The sequence below is a fragment of the Pongo abelii genome, chromosome 10 (assembly GCF_028885655.2).
Source record: "Pongo abelii isolate AG06213 chromosome 10, NHGRI_mPonAbe1-v2.0_pri, whole genome shotgun sequence".
In the NCBI taxonomy this organism is placed as follows: domain Eukaryota; kingdom Metazoa; phylum Chordata; class Mammalia; order Primates; family Hominidae; genus Pongo; species Pongo abelii.
In genome coordinates, this window is record NC_071995.2 from 46,333,247 (window position 1) to 46,349,316 (window position 16,070).

A 16,070-nucleotide genomic window follows, 5' to 3' on the forward strand; every position below is an offset into this window, starting at 1 on the left:
CCCAAATTTCCTGATTCTTCTTCTTTCACATATCCCATAATTATTTAAATGAATGAAGTTCTGCAAACATTCTCCTTAAAAACAAGCACAGCACAAGAAGAAATAATGGAGTGGAGGGTCCAAACCAAAACGTCCCATGTTCTCAGATTCCTCAGCACCACTGCGCTGACTGTCAAGGTCCCTGTTCTCCCTCTGGTTTCCAGAGACAGGAAGGGTTCCCTTCATAGCTCCTCATGAAGGATAAAGGAATCCTTCAACCCCCTCAAGTCACCCATTTCAGATTCTTGGGTTCCCACCCATGCTCTTCCTTTTCCTACCCCACATCTCCACTTGTCAAAATCCCACACAGACTTTAAAACCAGCCTAAATGCTCTCCCTTTCAGGAACTCTTTCTTGATTCCTTTTTCCCAACATCCCCTCCAAATATAAGTTATCTTTCCTTTTGTGAATGCCCAGTGCACATTTCTAACCTCTCTCATGATGCTTATAACTCTCTTCCTTATATTGTAACTATTTATTAATGTTTATCTTGTCTTTCCCATTAGTCCTTGAGGGAAAAGGCCATTCTGCCAACTTCGTGTTTTTGTTTTTTGTTTTTGTTTTTGTTTTTTGAGATGGAGCACCGAGGCTGGAGTGCAATGACGTGATCTCAGCTCACTGCAAACTCTGCCTCCCAGGTTCAAACAATTCTTCTGCCTCAGCCTCCCGAGTAGCTGGGATTACAGGCGCCTGCCACCACACCCAGATAATTTTTGTATTTTGGGTAGAGACAGGGTTTTGCTGTTGGCCATGCTGGTCTCAAACTCCTGACCTCAAGTGATCTGCCCACCTCAGCCTCCCAAAGTGCTGGAATTACAGGTGGGAGCACCGCACCCGGCCAGTGTTTAGCCCACTCTGGATCCCTCTACAGTTCCTTGAATAGATTAGGTGATCAATAAAAGTTTGTTGCATTGAGTTGGTATAGAAAGTAACCTTCACCTTTCTATTGTAAATTCAGCCTACTTCTTCTTTGGTAGAGATGGAAGGTGGCAATGACCTATGGCTTCAGTGTCCACCTACTCATCCTATTTCTTCCCCTTCCCTCCAGGGGGAAAAAAATTACAGCCAGTGACTTCAAAGTGGGACCTTTATTCAAGACAGAGGTGAAATCTGTGCTGTAGTGAAAGTGCCATCAGGGGCACTGAGCGAGGGTCTAGAGCTCAGTGCACCACTCAGGCATCCCTGGAAAATAGTCCCCAAGAGTTCAGTGATGTCACTACAGGGCCCAAGGCTCAGAGACAGATAAGCTTTGGGGGAACAGAAAGAAGCAAACTGAGGTGGCATTAGGGAAGAGGTATTCCAGGAGTGTGGAGTGGGCAGGGGTGCCAAGGACAGCAGATGCTCACAACTTCTCACAAAGCCACTGTTCCAGCTTCTCAGTGCAGAGGGCTTTATGGGCCAACCTGATAATGGAGAAGGGGACAAGGTGAGTTAGCTGACTGAATCTTGGCTTGAATTTCCATCTAGATTCATTCCCAGGAGGGCTGAAGTGGAAGAGTGTGGATGAGAATTACAGAAAGACATTCCTGGCCTGATGTCAAGGGACACAAGCCATCAAGTGGAATACAGTCCATAAAAAATAATCCAAGAAAATTGTAGGGTTAAAAAAGAGAAGCAATGTTACCAACAGCTTGCTTTAGGGCATAGAACTAAACAAGTGGAATTAGATGTCCAAGTCTAAGTGAAAGGAGGCCTGGGTCTGAGCCCTCCATTAGGCAACCCCTTATTAGGAAAATTGCTACCAAGGAGTGGAGCGAGAGAGGCTTAATAACAGAAACCTGAGTCTCTAGGTAAGTTTTGTTTCAGACACTGTATTCTAGATTAAATGACCAAGAGATAGGGTAAGAGGAAAGGGGTGCTGGGCTAATGGGGTAAGGAGAAGGAGGATGGGGAAACAGAAAGTAGAATAAGGATTCACCAGTAGTCAATTCCTTTAATATCCAGGATCTTCTTGGCACACATTATGTCGTCAGTAATGTCATCATCCAGGAACTCTGGCAGGAGTTACAGGGAAAGGAATGAGACAGCTGAGAAGTATTACCCAGAAAGGCACTGAGTTCCCCTAACCCCTGGATCCAGTGGGTTCTCTAAACTCAAGGCTTGTGCCTGTTGTCTTTCTATATGAAAGGACTAATGTGGTAATGTCTAACCCTGGGTAGGGACTTCCTTCATTTCCCTAGGATATCTCTGGAGGAATCATCAGCTTCATCAACTGACTTACCCTGAAAATGCAGACAATCAGATTCCAAGACTCTCAGACAGCTCAGATTGTCTACCCTGAACCTCAAGGAACTGTCTGGGGATTTGATGACCATGAAAAATCCAAATAGCTTCTTACTCAGTACTGCCAATTCAAGTCCCACAATTTTTGTAGAGCCCAGCCAAGGCAATGAAGCCCGAGGTCTGCTTGGCACTAAAAAGGAGATTATCCCAAGGGCAGGCCTCAGAAAAACAGAGAAAGAGGGTTATAGGGGCTACTCACTGTCACAGGAGATGTCACAGATGTTCCTTGACTGAGGAACCTGGCTGCTCTTGCACCAAAGCTTATTACTGATCTGGAAGAGTCCATATTCCGTGCTTTCATTGTTTTCAGCTATGGCTTGTGTGTCATAACCACTGGTGTGAAACACGGTACAGATCACTGAGGGAAAGATGAGAAAGACATACCACAGAGATGTACAGGATCTGCATAAAGGAGGAACTGTAATTCTCAGACATAAAAATGCTTTCCAGCCAATCTCCAAAGATGGCAAAGCTCAGAGTTTCTTGATAAGACGAGATGGAGAATTCCAAAAAAAATCAGACAATAAGAGAAAGAAAGGATAGGAAAATAAATGGGGCCAGGCGCTATGGCTCACGCCTGTAATCCCAACACTTTGGGAGGCTGAGGAGGGTGGCTCACCTGAGGTCAGAAGTTTGAGACCAGCCTGGCCAACATGGTGAAACCCTGTCTCTACAAAAAATACAAAATTAGCTAGGCATGGTTGTGGGTGCCTGTAATTCCAGCTACTTGGGAGGCTGAGGCAGGAGAATCACTTGAACCAAGGAGGCAGAGGTTGCAGTGAGCCAAGATTACACCATTGCACTCCAGCCTGGGCAACAAGAGCAAAACTCCATCTCAAAAATAAATAAATACATACATATATACATACATGAAATAAAATAGTAGGCAAATGAGCAGAAAAGAGGATGGTTAGATAATTAAGTAAAAGCGGAGGAGCGAAGTGGAAGAAAGTGGGGATGGAGGAGAGAAGCATATGAGGAATGGATGAAACAAGGAAGCAGGGAACTCACATTCAGGCAAAGCGATGCCTCCATAACCATCTATGTCTTTCAGCAGCTGGGACAGCTCACATTTTGTAAATTGCTTGGCCTGGATGGCAGGGAACAGGATGCCCACCAGGAACAGAGGGACAAAAAACCTCATTTTGGCTGCCCCCAAGAACCTGAAATGGAAGCATCACTCAGTTTCATTTATTTATATTCATGCAGAAAGCCTCAGGGGCTCTGGCACCAAGCCCTACATCTAGGAAGAGAATGAAGAGAGACTGGTCATGCCAAGACAGAAACGCTGAGCCTGCCAGCTTCCTTCCATAATTCACCCTACTTTTCCTTTCCCTCTCCCAGTATCTAGTCCATACCAGGTATTGTTCTCTGGCCAGAAAGAGTTCAAACCATGATCCTGCTTCCCATTTGGCTTTGTTTGTCCCTTTGTTTCTTGTAGGGTTGGTTCTGGGAAGCACTGTCTCTGGTTACTTTAGGAACAAAGAAGGGCATGGGGGCAATATAAATGAGGCAATCAGAAAATACAATAAAGTTCTATAGCCAGCTTCCCCCCTCCCCCCTAGAGACATACAGAATGTGGAGGGGGGTGTATGTCATCACATGTCACAGTCCCAGGATCAGAGCTGGCACTTGTCCGATCAATCCAGCCATGTAACAAAGCCCAGAATGAGTTCCTTAATATGGTAGCTCATGACTGAAGGCTCAGAAATAGGAATAGAATATGGGAACATAGACTACAACAATCCGATATAACCTGGATCCTAAGACTTCCTACTTAAGGAAAATGCATAATTGAAAAGCCTGTATGAAAGCATCTAGGCCAGGCACAGTGGCTCACACCTGTAATCCCAGCACTTTGGGAGGCCGAGGCTGGTGGATCACTTGAGCCCAGGAGCTCGAGACCAGCCTGGGCAACATGGTAAAACCCCACCTTTACAAAAAAAAAATACAAAAACTAGCTGGGCATGGCGACATGTGCCTGTAGTCCCAGCTACTTGAGGGGCTGAGGCAGGAGGAACACTTGAGCACAGGAGGTTGAGGCTGCAGTGAGCCATGTTCACTCCACTGCACTCCATCCATCCTGGGAGACAAAGTGAGACCCTGTCTATAAAAAAAAAAAAAAAAAAAAAGAATCTAGCTATCCTACGAACTATTGTCAGATTCCCCACCCCAACCACTCCTACCATAAATAACCAAATACTACATTGGCATTGAGACATTACATAAATCTAAGACCAATAACTTGTAGACAACCTCAGAGTTGGCCAACAGAAAGTGGGAAGGACCCAAGCCAGTGGCCAGTGGAAAGATTGGACTTTAAGGCTGAACAAGCTTATGTCTGGAACCTCTATAAGGTCAGTGCCCCTGAGCAAGTAGAGTTGAGGATACTAGTTCTGAATAGTTCCTTTAATTTGCTGGCATCAAGCTTCATGTCATGGTGACAAGTAGCTCTTAGCTCCTTCATGCCACCATTCGTCTTCTTTGTCCTCATCTCTAAACCTGATTTCTTCTTTCTTCTTCTTCCTTTTTTTTTTTTTGACCAAGTCTTACTCTGTTGCCCAGGCTGGAATGCAGTGGGGCGATCTTGGCTCACTGCAACCTCTGCCTCCCAGGCTCAAGAGATTCTCCTGCCTCAGCCTCCCGAGTAGCTGGGACTACAGGCACATGTTACCATGCCCGGCTAATTTTTGTATTTTTAGTAGAGACGGAGTTTCTCTATGCTGGTCTCGAACTTCTGAGCTCAGGCAATTTGCCTGCCTCGGCCTCGGCCTCCCAAAGTGCTAGGATTACAGACATGAGCCGCTGCACCCAGCAACTTGATTTCTTATGTTTCAGGGAACGTTTATCTCAACCAATCTATTTAAGACTTACAAACTGAAGGTCTTCCATATCATTATCTCCTACATGTATTCAGAGTCAGGGAACAGTCCTCTCAGTTAAATCCTGTCTTCTATACCATGGATAACCAGTATATGAAGTGGCATGAGGGAAGGGAAGGTGGAGGATCTTGGTGTGCCAGAAGGGATGAGCAGAAAGTTCTGATAGCAAGAGATACATGTTCAGAAACACAACAAAAGTGGAGCCACTCCATTTCTCTGCATTCCACCCAGAGGCACTGCAAGGGTACACGACAGGAATGGGAATTCTATCACCCTAAGTTTTGTTGAGAATATGGCTGAGGGTGACCTTGAACCATGTGGGAGAGGGACAGATAAGAAAAGTTAGTCCTGAGGACTAGTCCTTCCAATAGTGGAGTCTTGTGTAAAATGCCTCCTGCCCTAGGCTATTGACTAAGTACCTGTGATAGAGTGAAATGGTGGGCCAGGGTCTCAAGAATCACAGGGGTTTTCTACACTTTCAGCCAAGTCAAGACCTAAGGCAGCTGCCTGCTTGCCTATAATTTGATTATACCTTGGCCCTTCCCTATAAGCAATAAAAATCAGCATACAGGTCAGGAATCACAACTAAGTGCAGAAAAGAAAATAAACATGCCTCCAGCAAAAGGAACCATTATTTCCCTAGAAATGTTTGTAAAATAGGATACCTGGGGGTCATCTGAAAAAGAGGATAGAAAGTGTCTAATGGGAACAACTGCAAACATCCAGAGAAAGATGCAGTCTCTTGGAGATTGTCCAAAGGAGAACAATACACAATGATCGCAGCACTGAAAGAGGAAGTACGTGGAAAGACATTAAGCACAGCTCGTGGAAGAAAGCTCCTGCTCAACTCTTCCTGTCCAGGAAGAAAGCTCCTCCAAAATCTCCCTTTCCAGAAAGGTTTACTCAGGGTGCTCTGCATGGAGGTCGGGAGCTGAATCAAGATGGTGAAGAGGCATTTACAATACACTTACCTGGATTTTGTTAGAAATAGACTAGAAAATCATGTTCATTCTCTCAGATGCTGTGGGAAAAAATCCAGGTTTCTAAAACCAGAAATCACCTTTTTTGGAGGTGAACAAAATAAAAATTTTATTTCTAAAAATAAATTTATTTATTTATAAAATAAAAAGTTCAGGCCGGGCATGGTGGGTCACGCCTGTAATCCCAGCACTTTGAGAGGCCAAGGCAGGCGGATTATTTGAGGTCAGGAGTTCGAGACCAGCCTGACCGACATGGCAAAACCCCGTCTCTACTAAAAATACAAAAATTAGCTGAGCATGCTGGCAGGAGTCTGTAATCCCAGCTATTCGGGCAGCTGAGGCAGGAGAATCGCTTGAACCCAGGAGGTGAAGGCTGCAGTGAGCCAAGATTGCACCACTGCACTCCAGCCTGGGAAACAGAGCAAGACTCCATCTCAAATAATAATAATAATAATGATAATAATAATAATAATAATAATAATAAAATGTCTTTATTTCTAAAAATAAAGAAATTGAAAGCATGTGTTTCAAGGCACGTTTTCCATCAGAAACTGTAGTCTGTAGGTGAGTTGGAGTTTCTAGACAGAGCCTAGGCCCACCATTTAGAGGGAACACCCTGAGAGCCATAGTCATAATGGCCATTACATCCTACAGTTAATATCCTCACCTTGTACCTGCAGTGGCTCATGCCTATACTCCCAACACTTTGGGAGGCTGAAGCAGGAGGATCGCTTGAGGCCAGGAGTTGGAGACCAGCCTGGGCAACATAGCAAGACTCTGTCACTACAAAAAAAAATAAAAATTAGCCAGGCATAGTGGCACATGCCTATAGTCCTAGCTACTCGGGAGTGGCATGTGCCTATACTCCTAGCTACTGAGGTGGGAGGATTGCTTGAGCCCAGGAGTTCAAGAATGCAGTGGGCTTTGATTGTGCCACTCACTCTAGCCTGGGCAATCGAGCAAGACCCTGTCTCTATTTTAAAATACATTTATATCCTCATCTGGTTCTACTTTCTCTCATAATTCAGGAAAATTATCACTAGGTAGACAACGATGCTAGATTTTGAAACCCAAATTTCATGCAAATGTTTAACCAAATTGAAGAGTTAATTAAAGCAATTAAGATTTAGAAAGGGAGTGATTTTTATTGGCATTTTTCTTTTTCAGCTGCTTGTCCAAAATTCCTTACAAAGTTACTTAGCATTATAGATTCACATTCTATATCCCACACCAAAGGCCTGCTTGCAATTTATATGGGCTTATTTTGGATTGCTATATTTGCATTACTATTTATATCACTGCTCTTATACTTAAATGAACCATTGATTCATTTGTGTGAACTGGGGATAGTATCAACTAAAAAATGCAAGCATGGAAATATAAATTATAACACAAAAATGATTTTAAAAGATACTAAAATAAATTTTACCTTTTTAACTGAATATTAGCTAAAACAAACGGATACACATGTAATTACCAAGAAGCTAACAAAATTTCTATGCAAATTTTAATTGTTTTTTCATTTTTAATTTATAAAATGTTTATTTTTAAATAAACATACTTACATAATTTTACATCAACACTTTTGATAGAATCTTACATCCTATTTTTTGTTAACATGGTAGTTTTTCCATTTAGGAATGGCTTCCCTTTCTTCCTCCTCATTTCTTCCCTGCCAAACATCATCCTGGAAACTCATATTAACAATCTACCACCCCATTCCCCATAATGTGTTTATTTCACACTGCATGCCTGTATCAAAACATTTTATGTACTCCATAAATATACACAGCTATGATGTACCCACCAAAATTTAAAAAACAAAAAAGGGAAAAAAATCTACCATATGTTAGTCCACATTTTTATCAATTATTGTATTTATATAAACACATATTGTTTTGCTATTCATTTTAAATTTTTAATCCATCTGCAATTCTGTCTGGGTTTTGTCTTCTCTTCAACTTATCATATTTGCCTATGCTGACACAAATACCTTATTGATTTCATTGCAGCAGCTTTTTGCTATGTTCTGCTGCCTGATATCACAAGTCTTCCTTGTTATCCTCTTTTTAAAAAAAGATTAATTAAACTTTTTATTTTCAAAAGTAATTTAAGGCTGGGAGCAGTGGCTCATGCCTGTAATCCCAGCACTTTGGGAGGCCGAGGTAGGTGGATCACATGAGGTCAGGAGTTTGAGACCAGCCTGACCAACATGGCGAAACCCCGTCTCTACTAAAAATACAAAAATCAGCCAGGCGTGATGGCACACGCCTGTAATCCCAGCTACTCGGGCAGGAGAATGGCTTGAACCAGGAGGCAGAGGTTGCAGTGAGGCGAGATCGTGCCATTGCACTGGGCAACAAAGCGAGACTCCGTCTCAAAAAAAAAGTCATTTAAACTTACAGAAAAGTTGTAAAATATTATCATAAGCTCACATGTATCTTCCCTATCTACCCACTCACTGTCAATGTTTTGCCACATTTGCATGTTCTGTCTCATAAACCTATTCCAATTTATTCTTTCATGAAATTTTTAATATATTTTAATCAATTTTCACCAAAAGTCTGTTGAGATTTGAATTGAGATTACAATATACATAATCTTGCAGTCAATATACATAATAATTTTTGGAAAACTAACTTTTTATAATATTACATTTTAAATCTCAGGATATATGTAGTTTTCCTTTGTTCAGATCTTATTTTATACACTTCAGTAAGGTTTTATAGTGTTCTTCATATGATTCAGTGCCTTTTTTATTAAATTTTTTTCTAAATATTTGGCACTTTTTGTTGTTAATGTGAATGAGATATTTTTCCCTTTCCACTTCTAAGTGCTTATAAATAGTACAGAGAACAGATACTTTTTGCAAATGTATCTTCTACACAGCCATCTTGCCAAAATATTATAAATTCTAGTATTTTTTCACTAGCATTTTGGGGTTTCTAGGTTTATAATCCTATCATCTCCGAAAGTGATAGGTAGGCTCTTTCTTTTAATTATTTGTCTTCTAGCAAAGGGAAGCCACCACAAAAGCTATCTGCCTCTGCCATAGCTCAGGGCATAAAATAATTAACAACAACAATAATAGTAATATTCTCCCATAAGAGTGTAAAATCATTGCCCTATTCTCACTCAGGCCTGAAGTTCATGCTAACATAACCACATCTAGTCAAGGAAATTCCAAGCTGGGAAAATAAACTAAATTGAGATGTGGAAGAAGCATAAGCAATCCTCCTCAGAGGTCCTTGAAATTTCCACAGATTAAGTTAACTAACTAGGAGCTCAGAAAACAGTACCAAACACATCAACCAGATGCATTGACTCACGCCTGTAATCCCAGTGCTTTGGGAGGCCAAGGCAGGAGGATTGCTTGAGGCCAGCAGTTAAAGACCAACCTGGACAACATAGTGAGACCCCATCCTTATTTAGCCAAACTTTAAAAGTAAGCCAGGGGTGGTGGCAAGTGCTTGTAGCCCCAGCTACTCAGGAGGTTGATATGAGAGGATCATTTGAGCCCAGGTTACAGTGAGCCATGATCATGCTACTGCACTCCAGCCTGGGCAACAGAGTGAAACTCTGTCCCTAAAAAGAAAATTACCAAACACAAAATGAACTATTATGAATGCAAGTGAGGAGAACCAACTCCCCTCCATTGAAAAGAGCCACCTTGCCCAAGGAACACATTTACTTCCCAGAAGCAGTTCACATCCAGTGGCTGGTTGATGTGGATAGAGAAGCTTGGCCCCTTTGCCTCAGTGGAGGACAATTTTTCACAGCAATCCCAGCTCCAGAGGCTCTTACGAAATCAACTGAAGCTTTGTTATGACTACATCACAATTCACCTTCTTCTGGGGCCAATCCTGCTTCTTCAATCCTTCACCTCACAGGTGTTCAGACCATGCACATTTCCCAGTAAACTTCCTGCACGCAAATCTCCACCTCAGAGTCTGTTACCCAGGAAATCTGACCTAAAACAGTTGGTGTCGGAAGTAGTTCAAGGCAGCAAGCTCTAAAATGGGATTTGGAAACCCTGTGGAAATGGGCTGCCATTCTCCATGACAGTATACATGACCATGGTATGGTGCTGTCTCTGATACATAGAATACATGAACCTGGGAACCCAGGAGTAGACATAAAACTGCCCTGTTCACCGTCACTCCTAGTGACCTATTTTGGGAACCTGTACTTCCTGTCCCTGTCACGTTGAGCTCTATAGCTAAGAGATATTAGTTCTTAGTTCTAGGAGACGCAGTGGGTGTCCCATTAAACTTTAAGATACAGCTGCAGCTTCACATTTCTCATGCTAAGAGACTAACAAGCATGAAAGACTCACTATCCTGGAAGGGATAACTAACCCTAATAATCAAGATTAGGGATGAAGAATATGTTTGACATCCAGGTGATCCATTGTGGTGTCTCTTGGCACTTCCTTGCCCAATTTTTTTTTTTTTTTTTGAGACAGAATCTTGCTCTGTCACCCAGGCTGGAGTGCAGTGGCGTGATCTCAGCTCACTGCAACCTACACTTCCTGGGTTCAAGTGATTCTTGTGCCTCAGCCACCCAACTAGCTGGGATTACAGGCAAACGCCACCAAGCCCAGCTAATTTTTGTATTTTTAGTAGAGACGAGGTTTCATCATGTTTTGGCCAGGCTGGTCTCAAATGTCTGACCTCAGGTAATCCACCCACCTTGGCCTCCCAAAGTGCTAAGATTATAGGCATGAGCCACCATGCCCAGCCTCCTTGCCCAACTTTTTTTTTTTTTTTTTTTTTTGAGATGGAGTATCACTCTGTTGCCCAGGCTGGGGTGCAGTGGCACGATCTCGGCTCACTGCAAGCTCCACCTCCCAGATTCACACCATTCTCCTGCCTCAGCCTCCCGAGTAGCTGGGACTACAGGCGCCTGCCACCACGCCTGGCTAATTTTTTTGTATTTTTAGTAGAGACGGGGTTTCACTGTGTTAGCCAGGATGGTCTTGATCGCCTGACCTCGTGATCCGCCTGCCTCGGCCTCCCAAAGTGCTGGGATTACAGGCGTGGGCCACCACGCTCGGCCCAACTTTTATTGTAAATTACAAACTCAGCAATTACAGCCTGAGAAAGGAAAGGTAACCAGGCTTTCAGAATTTTAAGAATGAAGATCTGAGTCAGGCCACAAGGTAAGCCACTAGACTAGCAGCAATACTACTCTAGAATAAGAGGAATCTAGAATGAGTAGTAAGGGACAGGTGCAGCCTAGAGACCAGTTGTAGCAGTGGGAGCTGTAATTTATCCCACTGTTAAACAAAATAACAGAGAGAGACCTTCTAAAAGAAAAAGGTATTTATTTGGCAATAAGGCTTTGCAATGGGAATACATATGCCATAATAAACTATGTATATATTCAGGGAGGTAAAGGAAGACAAAAGTTTTTAAAGGAAAAATGAGGAGGATTATACACAATTGTTTTGAAATTATTGGCAGGGCATGGTGGCTCATGCCTGTAATCCCAGCACTTTGAGAGGCCAAGGTTCAGGTGGATTCCTTGAGCTCAGGAATTTGAGACCAGCCTGGGCAACATGGCGAAATCCCATCTCTACCAAAATACAAAACATTAGCCAGGCATGGTGGTGCGTGCCTGTGTTCCCTGCTACTCAGGAGGCTGAGGTGGGAGAATCTCTTGAGCCCAGGAGGCGGAGGTTGCAGTGAGCCAAGATCACGCCACTGCACTCCAGCCTGGGTGACAGAGCAAGACCCTATCTCAAATAAACAAAAACAGAAATGAGATGATTATCCTTGGCTATCAGGGTCAATAACAAGGGTGACGCCAGTTTGAGGCTGAACAGACAGTTGCTGGGCAAATGCCTTTGCAGAAGTATTTTTTGTGTAAGGTTGCAATGGACTTTGCAAGGTTGTGATTGTTGCCATCTCTTGTGATAGTTTTGTTATCAGGCATGCAAATGTGAGAACCTTTCTGACAATTTTCACACCACTAAACTTCTTTTAATTTTCCCCATGAAAAGACATCACCAAAATCCTGGAAGAGCTGCTCCCAGAGCTTATGCAAAGCAAGTGGGTCCAAGCAGCACACAAATGGATTCCAGTGGATGCTACAGTGCACCAACCAGATTCCCTCCACCCCTTTCAGGATTAAAGCAGTGGTTCCCCCAGCTGCTGGGAGAGCTAGCTGCTGATAGCACTCAGGTGAATCCCAATCTGAGAATTACTCTCAAAGGGAGAGCCCCTTTGCCTCAGTGAGAGACAAGTCTGCAGGGCCATCTCAGCTCCACAACTTCCCACAAGATTGGCTGAGCACTTTGTTGTGACTGCACCAGAGCACAGCTTGTCCCTGTCACCAGTCCTACTTCCTTCAGCCTCCCACCACCCCACCCCACAAACACACGCAGATGTTGATTCCAAAACCACTGTCCAATCAACTTGTACACCAGTCTCCATCGCAGAATGTTTCTCAGGGGAGCCTGACCTGTAACAAAAGATAATCACTGCTTTGTGGAGTTAGATATTCAAAATTAAAATGATGGAAAATAGAAGCATGTAAGTTGGGCAATATTTAGAGTGAAAGTTTCCTAAGGCCTTGCATTCTATAGGGAAATAGTAAAGATACTAATTCACTTCAGAGTTTATTAAAAGTGTATTATCAAAATTTTCAGGTAAACTAGTAAAATAATAGAAAAACAAAGATTCCAAACCCGTATAGAAACAAAATAGAATAAGAAAATAACAAACAAAAAATAGGACTAAAATATCACAAAAGAACTAAAAAACAATAACAGAAAGATATCTGGAAAATCCCCCCCAAATATTGGGAAGTTAAAGGACATACTTCTAAATAACTAATTGTCAAGGAGGAAACCTCAAGGGAAATTAAGAAATATATTAAGTGGAATGAAAATGAAAATATAACATATCAAAATTTGTGGGCTGCAGCTAAAGCAGTGCTTAAAAGGAAATTTATAACATTAAATGCCTGTATTAAAGAAGAAAAGTATCAAATTAGAAATCTAAGCTTCTACCTTAGGAAACTAGAAAAAAAGAAGAGAAAATTGAACTCAAAACAAGGGTTTAATCTCTCAATAATTGATAAGACAAGATCAAACCAGTCAGTATAAGATTTTAACAATACAATTAATAAATTTGACCTAATAGATGTATATACAACATTATATCAAATAACTGCAGAATACACATTTTTATAATACAACCAGGACGTTAGAAATTGTGAACTTAGCAGTGTTTCAGACTTAACATCAGTGACTCCCGTCTTAGGCTACTGACTCCATGTTGAACTGTTTGATGAATGTTGAGACCCACAAAGGAACCATGAAAAACATTTCCTTCACAAACAACCATACTCTTAACAATATACAAGACAAGGAAACTGGTCCTTATCTTTAGGAACACTCTATATGAAATCACCTTTGCAAAAATTATGACAGTGAGGGAAATCTTACATAGCTGACTCCACCCTGCTTCTAACCTTACAAGGTGTCTTTGTTCATTCCTGGTGTAGGCCGAGCTAACTATGGGAGCTAAATATATATCCCTAAATGCAGAGGATATTTAAAAAGAAAAGTTGAAAATTATAGTTTAACTTTAGAGACACACGCACAGAGAGAGAGAGGCTTGCTCTGTCACCCAGGCTTGAGTACTGTGGCACAATCACTGCTCACTGCAGCCTTGACCTCCTGGGCTCAAGTAGTCCTCCCACCTCAGCCTCCTGAGTAGATGGGACCACAAATGCGTGCCATCATACCCGACTAATTTTTTTTATTTTTTGTAGAGACGAGGGCTCACTATGTTACCCAAGCTAGGCTCAAACTCCTGGGCTCAAGAGATCTTCCTGCCTCAGTGATAGTGGATGGTTTTGTTATCAGGCATACAAACATCAGAACTCTTTCTGACAACTTTCACACCACTAAACTTCTTTTAAGTTTCCCCATGAAAAAAAAAAACATCACCAGGGCCAAGCATAGTGGCTCATGACTGTAATCCCAGCACTTTGGGAGGCTGAGGCGGGCAGATCACTTGAGGTCAGTCAGGAGTTCGAGACCAGCCTGGCCAACATGGTGAAACCTCATCTCTACTAAAAATACAAAAATTAGTCAGGCGTGGTGGTGTGTACCTGTAATCCCAGCTACTCGGGAGGCTGAGGCAGGAGAATCACTTGAACCCTGGAGGCAGAGGTTGCAGTGAGCCAAGATCACACCACTGCACTCCAGCCTGGGTGACAGAGCAAGACTCCGCTTAAAAAAAAAAAAATCACCAAAATTCTAGAGGAGCTGCTCCCAGAACCTATACAAAGCAAGAGAATCCAAGCAGCAGATATAATCCCAAAGTGCTGGGATTACAGGTGTGAGCAACACATGGGCTATGGTTTAACTTTAAAGCAAAGATGATAACAACCCCTTCCCAAAACTAACCCTCTCCTTGCTCGGGGACTGAAACCACCTGTATAAAACTAACAAACTGGCTGCAAGGTTAGAATTATGGTTCACGAGTCATGTAGCGGGAGGTCACAAGATGTAACCTCTCCAATTGCTCCAATAGATAACATCAGTAAGACTGATGTTTGAGGTATTTTTCAGACTTTGCATTCTAATGGACCAGCTGGCACCAGCCAAACTGGTAACCTATACCAAGAAACTGACTCAACTAGTCCTGTGACCTCCACCCGGGAACTAACTCAGTGCAAGGAGACAGCTTCAACCCCTGTGATTTCACCGCTGACTCAACCAATAAGCCTTCTCCATTCCCTAACCCCCTGCCTACCAAACTATCCCTGAAAATCCCTCCCCTCTAAATTCTCAGGGAGGCAGATTTGAGAATTATCTCTTGTCCTCACTTGGCTGGCCCTGGGATTATTAACCTCTTTGCGGCAACACCTGTTGTTCTCAGTGCATTGACTTTTCTAGGCAAAAAGAGATCATCAACCTGCAGCATGCATATAGGTTTTTCCTAACTGATACAATTGCACCCTTCTATTAACGGTTAAAGACTTCTTTGCTTAATCCACCAATAAAATAATTTGACAATTTATGTAATCTAAATGAATTCCTATAAATGTGAACCTCCTCACCCCTCTCAGGTGACACAGCCTCTAACTACTACCTGGGCTGCAACCCTCATTTTAGAGTAAATGCTTATTTGCCTCTGACCTGTTGATTCCTCTTTTTTTTTTAAGGGGTAATGAAATATTCAGAATAACACAGCAGTTAAAACAGGATATATAAGAAAATATATAGCCCTAAATGCAGAGGATCCTAAAAAAGAAAGTCTGAAAGTTAATGAGCTAAGTACCCATCTCAATAAATTTTTAAAAAGAAGAAAATGAACTCAAGTGTGAAGACGAAGGAACTAATAAAAAGCAGAAAATAATGAGAATAGAAAACAGGTATAGATTTTTTTCCTACAGGAGGGAGGACAAGATGGCCAACTAGATGCAGCCAAGAAATGCTGCTCCCACCAAGAGAGCCCTAATTACCAAGTAAACCACCGTAATTTGGGCAGATCTCTGGAGAGAAAAAGCCAAGAGTGGATGGAGAGGCAGCATTGATGCCAAGACTGAAGAGGAAGGAAGCTGGGAACCCTGCACAGGGGACCTGAATGCTAGGGCTAGTTCCACCCCTGAAGGGCTTCTGGGAAAGAGATGAGTGAGGAACAGCTCACTCTTGCCGTGGACATCTGGGATCCTAGCTACAGGGGACCTTGCATCACCCATGGACATGTGAGCTGGCAGGGGGATCTCCCCAGGGAACAGGAAGAGACAGGCCTTCAGATAGTGTGGAGCCCGGGAATTTTTGTGTGCTGGGCGGCTCCAGCAGAGAGCAGCTATAGACACCCATCTCCTAGGGTTCCCCATGCCCCTCCAGGAGACACTGGCTACC

The 16,070-nt window shown here is 42.7% G+C and overlaps 1 protein-coding gene across 1 annotated transcript; it reads right to left on the reverse strand.

The window, feature by feature from the left end:
- Positions 1-1,108: 1,108 nt before the first annotated feature.
- On the reverse strand, positions 1,109-3,836 carry LALBA (lactalbumin alpha). Its single transcript, XM_002823160.4, has 5 exons — positions 3,681-3,836; positions 3,334-3,485; positions 2,522-2,680; positions 1,958-2,033; positions 1,109-1,442 (listed from the first exon to the last, which is right to left on the reverse strand). Exons 2-5 carry the CDS (start codon positions 3,464-3,466, stop codon positions 1,382-1,384), a joined length of 429 nt encoding a protein of 142 aa, XP_002823206.3. The 5' UTR covers positions 3,467-3,485; positions 3,681-3,836; the 3' UTR covers positions 1,109-1,381.
- Between the last annotated feature and the right edge of the window lie 12,234 nt (positions 3,837-16,070).

Excerpts from the sequence above, each read along its gene's own strand:
- LALBA (XM_002823160.4), bottom strand. The coding sequence starts at position 3,466 with ATGAGGTTTTTTGTCCCTCTGTTCCTGGTGGGCATCCTGTTCCCTGCC. Across the intron at positions 2,681-3,333 it reads AGGCATCGCTTTGCCTGAAT|TGATCTGTACCGTGTTTCAC; the intron begins GTGAGTTCCCTG and ends TCTTTCCCTCAG. Across the intron at positions 2,034-2,521 it reads CTGTGACATCTCCTGTGACA|AGTTCCTGGATGATGACATT; the intron begins GTGAGTAGCCCC and ends AACTCCTGCCAG.